At 32.1% G+C, this 10,343-nt stretch overlaps 1 protein-coding gene across 6 annotated transcripts in view; it reads right to left on the reverse strand.

Annotated features, from left to right (window-relative positions):
* Positions 1–10,343, reverse strand: part of LOC108693703 (sn1-specific diacylglycerol lipase alpha) — a 46,648-nt gene that overhangs the window by 11,021 nt on the left and 25,284 nt on the right. For 5 of the 6 annotated variants that reach the window (XM_018202768.1, XM_018202765.1, XM_018202767.1 and 2 more), the window contains 10 exons: positions 8,606–8,817; positions 6,664–6,765; positions 6,087–6,273; positions 5,460–5,544; positions 4,234–4,562; positions 3,358–3,559; positions 2,521–2,709; positions 1,014–1,304; positions 687–916; positions 281–304 (listed from right to left, as the gene is read on the reverse strand). In XM_018202768.1, coding sequence (XP_018058257.1) covers positions 281–304; positions 687–916; positions 1,014–1,304; positions 2,521–2,709; positions 3,358–3,559; positions 4,234–4,562; positions 5,460–5,544; positions 6,087–6,273; positions 6,664–6,765; positions 8,606–8,817 — 1,851 coding nt within the window. The remainder of the gene's footprint in view (positions 1–280; positions 305–686; positions 917–1,013; positions 1,305–2,520; positions 2,710–3,357; positions 3,560–4,233; positions 4,563–5,459; positions 5,545–6,086; positions 6,274–6,663; positions 6,766–8,605; positions 8,818–10,343) is intronic. The other variant, XM_018202769.1, reaches the window with a different exon arrangement.

Here is a 10,343-nt window from a genome sequence, read left to right on the forward strand (position 1 = left end):
TATTATATATATATAGATAATTTTGTAATATCCTAATATAAGAAATATGCAATATTTATATGAAGAATAAAATTCCGATATATACAGGTATACATTTTTCTCGAGATATTATAAGTGGAAATCATTATGGGGGGAAATTCTGATATCGAAATAGTAAGAAGAAGTAACATCCTACATAAATATAGGATATAGATCCAATAGATACATGCGTGCATATCTCCAAAATGCAACAACTCAGAGCAGTAGTCCTGAAAATGTACAAACTATCTGATAGACATACCTCCAACTCGTCTCATACTTCTGCCTAAAAAGAAATAGAGGCGCGATTAACTTTTCATTTTTTTCCGGCTAGACGAAGCAAGATCGAATTCATCTCGCGTGACATAAAAAAGAAATGCTTTAGCATAATCATTCTTTTAGCATCAATAGAGATAATTTTCGGCGATAGAGAAATATATATTCAAAAGCGCGATAATAACAGAAATAAAAAAAACTAACTGGAGCTGGAAACTTATTCAAATAATAAATAATATTTGCGATTTTCATGCTTACTATCGCAAAATAGAAGTATTTAATGTTTTTAATCTTGAACGATTATTGCTGGTGCAATTCAATCTTCGATAAAGCAAGTAATTTTACAAAGTAGTTGAGTTCTATTTTAGTTCGAACTATTAACTAATACTCACTCGCCCTTGTTCGGATGATGTCGCACCACGTGTATGATTCGTCCTGGTGGATATAGGGGTCTGTGCAGAGTTAAAGCGATGCTGGAATCACTGGGTACGATGGTCTGAGCACGCGCCCGGTCCTTGTCCCGTTGGTATTCGCTGATACAACCACCGGCTTCCAGGTTGGCCGCCGACGTAGGTGTCGAGCCGCAGCCGCAGCACATCACAGAGCACGCTATTGTCTTCCACTAGAATAATTTGTGGATAAACCGATCGCTCAATTATCGATCCAGGCGTGATAAATGTTGGTCCAACAACATTTAGTGGGTGTTTTTCTTTTGTTACCTTAGGATCGACACTTCTCTTTATAGCGTTGATGAGATCCGCCCTTAGACTTTCCATTTGCCGAAGCCCTATCCTCGGTACTACGTCCTTGCCCACCACCACGGAGGTAATAAATTCCTGCGTGTATTGCTGGGCAGGCATGCTCAACAGTCCACCAGGTGGCCCAAATGAGAAGCACATCAGATCCGGGTAATCCTGTTTTAGTAGAATCGCGAGGATCGCTGCCGTGCCAGCGCCTAATGAGTGCCCCACCAAGGTCAGCCCAAATTGATGCGTACCCCTAGAGGTATTCTGTGGCGAAATTCGACAAAAATTCCAAACGATGTCCTGAGCTATTTCTGACATATAAATACTTTTTACATCCAAAAGATTTCAGATACTAATACTATTATTCTTCGATCTGTTAGAAAATAAGATCAATATGGAGAATCATGTTTATTGTTAACAAAGAAATATTTTATTATTAAATGAAAAAAATCTTAAATTTAGAATAAAATGATCGTGTATATCAAATATAAGACTATATAAACTTTTAAATTTATATATTCTGTTATCAACTCAAAATAATTAATCAATCTTATTTAATTCGAAGGAAGAGAATAGGAATTATTGATCTAATCTTAAAAAATATTGTTTTTTTTATACTGCATAAGGTTGCGATAAGAAAGATTAAATATGTCAGGAATAATTTTTATTTCGTTATCAGAAATCCTTTCTAAAAGCGTAAAATCTCCAGAGAAGTTTAATTACAAAAATATTGAATATGAATATTTCCAGTAATATATAATATCTTCAAAATCGAATTTCAGGATACAAAAAATACAAAAAATACAAAAAATACAACGGATAAAAATACGAACATTTTAATTTCAATATACGTAGTTCTTAACAAAAACCTAATCATCATACAGTTTTAGATTATTTTAATAAAATAAATGTTTATTTCTTTTTGTCTAATCTCGACAAATTTTTTATAGCGATGAATCAAATTTAGCGTACATGTATTGGATCTATTTATATAATATGTTTACGTAATATACTATATAAACCGAAAAATTTAACTGACCCGAAATAAAATATATTCAACGATATATTAACGAGTAAAATCTCTGTTGAAAAGGTCACTGGCACATTCCGCTGCAAGCAAAAAGCGTGTGGATAACTTGGATGGTAAATTTGTTTCACAATGTATATTCAGGAGGAATCGATGAGAGTGATTTATTTTTTATTGCGTAAAAAGAGAGGAAACTAGAATTGAAACAAATGCAATAATTTTAGGTTGCTTAACGTAAATTAAATGTAAAATTACACACACACACACACACACACACACACACACACACACACACACACACACACTTCTTGTTTGTATATCTAAAATAGTTAAAATAGGCGCTTACATTTTGTTCTGTTATCGATTATGCAAATGATGAAGTAACACGAAAACTACTTCGGAGTTATCAGCTATTTTGATAACGAGCGACTCATTTGCACATAATATGCCTACCTTTGCACGAGCACACGCGATAATGTCCTCCTCTTGAAGCTTCTTGCGTATATATTCAGCGGCCTGTACCATCCCCTTGTGCCCGAACCAATCCTCTCTCGGCGGCGATAAAGGTAACACCTCACCTTCGGCGTTCAGATCCGTCAGCACGTCCTTCATGCTTAAGGTCCCTCGTATACTAATCACAATCTATATATGTGTGTAAAAGATACGAACGATTGAAATACAGAAACGGAAGAATAGAAAAAAAGAAGACGCGAAAGTTAAAATCGTTAAATCGATAACAGTTCTAAAAGAAAATAAAAAGATATTAAAACGGTAAAAAGTAATAGATCAATAAAATATAATAGATCAATGATCTGAATAGTTGCACTGAAAAAAAATATAGTCAATTGTAATAAATATTTAGTTGAATACTGCCAAACTAAATATTTCCAACTAAATATTTATTAAATATAAAGATATATTTATTTGATACAAGAAATGTTAATTTGATTTAACAATCATTTTTTTTTAATGAACAAATATTTACTTACTGTAAGTAAATGTTTAGTTGGCAGTATTGAACTAAATATTTAAAATTAACTAATTTTTTTCTTAGTGTGATAGATTAATGTAAAAAGTCGAAAAATTTATTGAATTCTTCTGCTATTGAGAGAAATAATTATTTCCGGTAATTAACATCTTCGAGTTGATTCTCAAGTCATCTTTATTGTACCAAGTACGCTTTATCGTAAAATTAATAACTGAATATATCGATGAAAAATAAACTTTGTTTAAAAGGCTTCGCAACGATTAACGAACGATATTTGAGAAATCGCATCGACAACAACAAACCTTTCTCTTCGTATAATCGAGCGCAACGAAGAAGGGCGTCTCGCCAACGTCAACGTGGAAGGTTGCATAGACGACTTCAATCTCCCCCAAAATGAGCATTCTACTCAGGGCAGCGTAATTGCACCGGCAGCAATTGTCGTCGATGACTGTCGCCATATCCTCGTGACGAGTGCCGCACGGAAAGCAGCAGCAACATTGCAATCTATCGCGTAAAGAAGAAAGTAAACAAGATAAAACGGAGGCGTAACCAGTACGCTCACGTAATTGTGAATGGAACATTACAAAGAAAAAAAAATTTGTTATACTGTATGCGCGAAATTAACACAACAAAAAATATAATGGGAAGCATGCAGTGCTTTTTAAATTAATAACGTTTTTCAACTGATTATATACTTTCTTTCGTTTATACTTATTTTATTTTAGCCTACAAAGTTGTTGTTACATTCTGCAGTTATTCATATTTCAATACTTTAATATTCTTTAACATTTTTCTCATACTTTCTTCGCTCTTTATTACGATAATTTCTCATGCGTTACATTTTCTGACGTTCGAGAAGTTTTCTTATATGCTTACATTGCTTATGTCATAATAAATTCAAAATTTGCAATATACTTGTACAAGATAAGTTTTATACTGATCGTTATGAGATTATGAAAAATAAAGTTTATGATATTCAAAATTTTATACTAATCTCATTACAAGATATGAAATTTATGCAAAAAATAGAATATTTTGCAAATCTATAAGAAAATTCACGTTTTTTAAGTAATCATTTAAAGTTAAAAATCTGGTTCATAATATTCTGATTATACATATTGCAGCTATCGGAGAATGCATATTACAATAATATGATAAGCTTCGAACCTAGAAATTACCTAGTGCATAATTGGCAAAGTTGGGTGGAGGAATCAACGAGAAACATGGGCCAACCATAGGCCGCGAGGGCAAAGTGCATATAATGGATAGCCAACTGAAAATGGCCCAGATCGCCGTCCTCCGTCAAGGACAGGAACTTTGTACGCGAAGTGACCGGCACTCCCGACAGGAACTCGTATGTATCATTTTTGCGTTGCTTAACTATCAACTCGCGCTCGATTTTTTGGAATTTTCTGAGCAGCACCAAACCAGCTACTACGTCCGATGGCACCACGTCCAAGTCGCGAAAGAAGTCGCTCAACAATCGGGCGATGTCGGCGAACGAGTTCTGCAAACAGCAACATATTGTTCTTTCTGTCAGACTAAAATTCTTGTTTGACGAACAACATATAATTAATCTTTGAAAGTTAAAATAATTTTTTTCCAGCAAAATTTAATTTACTATTATATTATACTGTTCCTTATATACCGCGCTAAAAATTAAAAATTCTGTCCAATTTTTTCTATTCGATTTAAAAATTAAATATCTTTCATATTTTCTTAAAGTTTTAATAAAATATATTATGTTAATTACTACATATTTTATATTTTTATTTTACTGATAAATGCAACAGATTTATTTAAAAAAATTTTTTTATACATAGTAATATTGTAGTTTTGAAAAATGCATTTTTGTATAAAAATATCATGATTTTATCAGGAAATGGAAAGTTATTTTTTAAAAATAACAAGTTACAATTACTCATTACCGAGTAGAAAAAATAACAACTAGTTACTGATTTTTAAAAATAACTCATTACCGTTCACAATTACCGTTACTTAAGAAAATAATTTTTCGTTATTTTTCCATTACTTTTTTAAAATCGACGATCGCTAAATTACAATAGACAGATCTAGAGGCTTTCTAGCCTTAAGCGCTATGAGTGACTTGTGTCTAATCATATCGTGTCCAATCGTGTGCAAAGTAACGATAAAAGTAATGATAAAATTCGTTACTATTATCAAAAAAATGTACTTCGTTATCGTTACCAAAGAAAAAAAGTAACGCAGTTTACCAGTAAAATTATCAAAAAAATAGCTGTAATTTCGTTACAATACTAATAAGTTACTTCCATTCCCTGGATTTTATACAAGAATGCATTTCTTTCTGTCATCTATTTCTATATTAGACGCAAAGATTTATTTTTCTGGACTTCTTCTTTATTGATTGTTTCGTATTACTCACTCGATTGCGATCGGAGTTACCCATACAGCAGAATAATACTCTGCATCTATTGTCCCAGCTGTCCTGATAAGCACGTATGACTTTTCTACAACACGAGAAAGAATCTCGTATTTAGAGCATTCGAATACTCTAGCAAAGATGCTAACGCATAAATCTAAGCGTAAAAAATCACATGGGACAAAATCTCGTGGCAGCGGAATATAAAATACCCAACAATGCGGTCATTACATGAAAAAACCAAAGCATTGCTTGAACACATTTAGAAATGGAAGCACATTTTATTTCCGCAAAAGACTCACTCCTTCAGATTATGTTCGCTTTATTTGTAATAAAACTAGATTCAAGATTAACTTTTACGTTTGCGTTTGTCATCGAAACAATAAAAAATACAAAATAAAATAGAGATGAAAAATCGATGCGTTTCTTGTCTCTCTTGTGTTTTCAATGTTTTATATCATTTGCAATTACATTGATAAAAATGTAAAGAAAATGTCGTGAAAGAAATTCTCGCAAAATTGAGAAAAGGAGGAATGATCTTATCTATCTTATATTCATGCTGGGTAAAATGCAACGCGGAAAACATAAAAAAAAAAATCGCAAAACATTTTCGTATGTAAGATACTATACCGTTGTCGCCAATTTCGACTTCTGCTGCCGCTGCGTTTGTAATGCAATCTTGCCCCCCTCGATTCCGCCTCCCTCATGCTGCGCTGGTATTTCTTCATCTTCACCCAGGACCTGCCAGCTGCATCATACGTGCACCAAATGGTCACCATCATCAACGCCAGCAGGCACGAGTTCGATATCACCAAACCTGTTAAATTTAACTCGTTTTCGTATTTTGCGGTGCATTTGATTTATAGACGAAAAGTATATTTCGTAAAATATCAAACAATATTTTTGCGTAATAGGAAAAAGGTGAACATATTTTCTAATAACTGTTGAAAGAAATACAGGTATGAAGCAAAATAACACAAAATGTTATTTTTAACTCAAGGATTGGATTATCATTGCTGATCCTTTGATATTTAATAGGGTAATTTATGGAGATACAGTTTTATTGTTCTATTGTTTTATGATAATATTATAAATATACATTATCAATATTTTGCGTGATATATAGCTCTTTATAAACGGTTAATTTATAAATTTTTATATTCTATGTTATGAAGACACGTAAGTAGTTCTCAAATGCAGAACTTACCCAACATAACATCCTTAGCTTGGTCCACTGGACAGGTTTGGTAATAACGCGCTAGCCAAGTAACACCTGTGCACAGCCACCCAGTCTCCACCAGTACCAAGACTAGAAACAAACCCTTCATAAAATTTCATGTCGTAATTCCATTTTCTCTTCCATCTCAATGCAGCGATCCAAGCGAAATAGCGCTCTTAATTAACTGGCGTATAAAGAAAAATTTTTTTAAACAAAAATGAAAAAAGGCTGCAAGGAAACTGTCTCGAAAACTTTGAAATATTATCTTCCTCTATTATCTCTCTATTATATATCATCTTTCTACATTGTTTGAGCTTACGCAAAAGCTTTTTTACAATAATGAGGAAGTACGCCTGTCGTACCGACATCGCGTCAGATAGAAAGATTGAAGCAATCAACAACATGCAACTTACAAAAGCTTTCTTCGATGTCGCGGAATTTATAATAGCGCGCATCGGCGCCTGTCTTCCGAAGCGGAAACGCACGACTGAGAGGGTGTTTCTGCGGCGAAACAAACACATTTGACCCAGTTGCGACAATAACCGCGACTGTCTGAGGTACTTTCAAATCATGGCGTAGGATTGATAAATGGATTTAAAATATATATACGTACATACACACTATCGTTGTTATATCGAATTTTAATGAGATAGGAAAAAATAGTTGTATTTTATTATCTATATCATGAAAGAAAAACGGCTACAATTGCCACGATCAAAAATCGCCCATCAATATGTGTATATTTTTTTGGTTATAAGAATTATAGTGCAACTATTGTGCAACTATATTGTGATAACCGTAAGATTCGAGCACATTTTAATGGTTATGACTGTTAAGACATGTTCATCTTACAATTATTACAAATGTATTGATGTGCGAAAATTATCATTATTTCCGATATTATTTGTGACGACCGTAATATTTTTTCTGTATATTTATATATTCCTCGAGTAAAAATTTAAACGATGTTAATTTAATTAATTACCATTATAACGAAAAAATAACGATATTAGTAACGTGTTACTTTCCAATGTTGACAATTTGTAATAAATAAATCTGTAAAGTTTAAATTCGTCAAAAACACTGTCATTAAGAAATAATATAATATATTAGAATATTTTTTGATTAAAACAGTTCAAATAACTGCTATATTGCGAAAGAATTATAAGTAAAAAGGGATGACTGAAAAATGCGGAAAAATAATCGACCGATTAATTTCGCTCTCTAGACAACTTAATATTCCACGTCATTTATGTCAGCCGACATTAAATTATAATGAAATCGCAAATTCATTTCGCACGGATTCTGTGCAATTTAACAATACAGCGATGAAAAATAAATCATATAGCGAGTGGAAAGGCGCTTAAGTAAAAACGAGGGTGCTGCATATTTTACCGTACATAAGTCAAAACAACTTTCATCTCGCAAACGTAGAAATTGCAAAAAAGCGAAAAAAACTCTGATAAAATAAGAATCAAAGTAAAAATGCTAGTAACGAAAAATTGAAATGTGTTACATATATTTACACACGATGCAAAATACGACAGATATTACACAAACGTATATAAAATCATTTCATCAATATTATATTTCATGTTGTGACAACCTCTCAATATTAGTCCACAAAAATTTAATAATATTGTCGACAAGCAACATCAGGATATTGAGAATACATGCTGATCGCAAGTATATATATATATATATTATTTATATCAGTGATAAATTCTTACTTATTTTACAAAAAATGAAAAAACATAAAAATTGAGATAAAGGATATGAAATAAAATCATAAAAAATTATGTATTCTAGGTTAAAATATATTACTCCCAAAATACGATGCTATGAATTTGATTCTTTTCTATTCCACTTGGCACTTCGATTGAGATGTAGTAACATGAATTAACAATGAGTACAAGATAAAGATACTCACATAGTCGGAAGTAAAGGACGTACTGCATCGGGGCTCTCGCTGTTGTATCCAGGATGCTGCCTCTCGTTGCCAAGAAGCAGATGTAGAATTCTACCATCATACAAACCACGAAAAGACCCTCATATCCGATCACGTACTGCCACAAAAGAAGAACGCAAGTATCGCTACGATCCCATTCGAGAATTCCCAGTAGAATACCCAACACTGTCAACCTGCGTAGACATAAAGAAGGTCCCTTAAAGCGGTGAAATTTACGAAGTAAACACATCTAAACCTAGTTCTCGCGGTGACAAATAAAACGTCGTCCCTGCAGGAATTATGTTGACGGATTAAACTGCAACTTTTAAATACACACACGCAGGCATGTACCCAGTTTATGTAAATCAAAATATTAATAATTTTGTAACAAAATACAACCTCATTGTTATACAAAGTTTGAAAATAAATTAAAAAATAAAATTATATAATAATCTAATAAAAATATCATATTCTTCGGTCTATATAAAGAGATCGAATGTCTCTTTGTATAAAGATTTCTAATCATTAGATAAAGCCTCCTATTATGTAATGTAATCTATTGTGTAACAACGATATCAAGTTCATCGTTGACATTAATAATCAGAATATGCTTTCAATTACATCATCGACGATCATAGTTAGATAATGGGTAGACAAAAACGAAACATTTATCACAAAAGTTACAACTTATCACAAAAGTTACGAAAATTAGTACATTCAAATTTTGCAAACCGCGACTTTTTGTTATACATAGCGTATAAATCACCTTTACAGTACACGCTAGATAAACTATTCGGGACTTTCGATGGACCGTGCAATGAATGCAACCGCATGGAACTGCATCGAGGAGCTTTCAAACGGTTTGATCAACCGGAAGCTTCATTTAACGAACACTGGACAAATGATCTTCGACACAATGTTTTTTGGTTGTCGAAAAGCCAGGAAAAAATAAAGAAAATTAATTCCATGGAAATTAATTCTATTCTAGAAAAAGATATTGATCCGTATATTTCATGCAAATATTGATACAGTGAATTTTATTCTAATTCCATTCATACCGAGAAGCATATAGATTAATCATAACTGTACGTTAAATAATGATAAAACTATGACCTTGTTATACAAAATTTAATAATTAATAATAACAGTTAATGTCTCTGGATTAATAATAATAATTTAGAATCAAATTTCGAAAAATCTAAATAATTAAGTTACATACAATAAAAATTACAAGTTAGAATTCAAATTTATAATACTACAATAAAATTACCAAGATTATAATATCGAAACTCTGTACTGTTACAGACAATTCTGTTTAGATGCTGTTTTTTAGTGTTTTTTAATGTTTTTTCCTCGAAACATCAAGAATGTTTGCCAAGATAATAGCATTCAATTTAAACAATGGTGACACCATGGATATATATACACAGGATGTTTCAGACCTAACCATCTGCTAATGGCAGATTCCCAGAAATTATTTTGAGACTAAAATTCTAATACCAAAATATCGAGGCCATAGTTTTTGAATTATAATCATTTAAAACTAACAGATTATATAAAAAAATATTTTGGACTGAACATTATGATATTAAATTTTCATTTTAAAATGACTTTAGGAACCATCAGGTGATGTGTAGGTCTGAAACATCCCCTGCATACATATATGTATATATATATGTATATATATATATGTATATATATATGTATATATATATGTATA

The sequence above is a fragment of the Atta colombica genome, unplaced genomic scaffold (genome assembly GCF_001594045.1).
Source record: "Atta colombica isolate Treedump-2 unplaced genomic scaffold, Acol1.0 scaffold96, whole genome shotgun sequence".
NCBI classification, from domain to species: domain Eukaryota; kingdom Metazoa; phylum Arthropoda; class Insecta; order Hymenoptera; family Formicidae; genus Atta; species Atta colombica.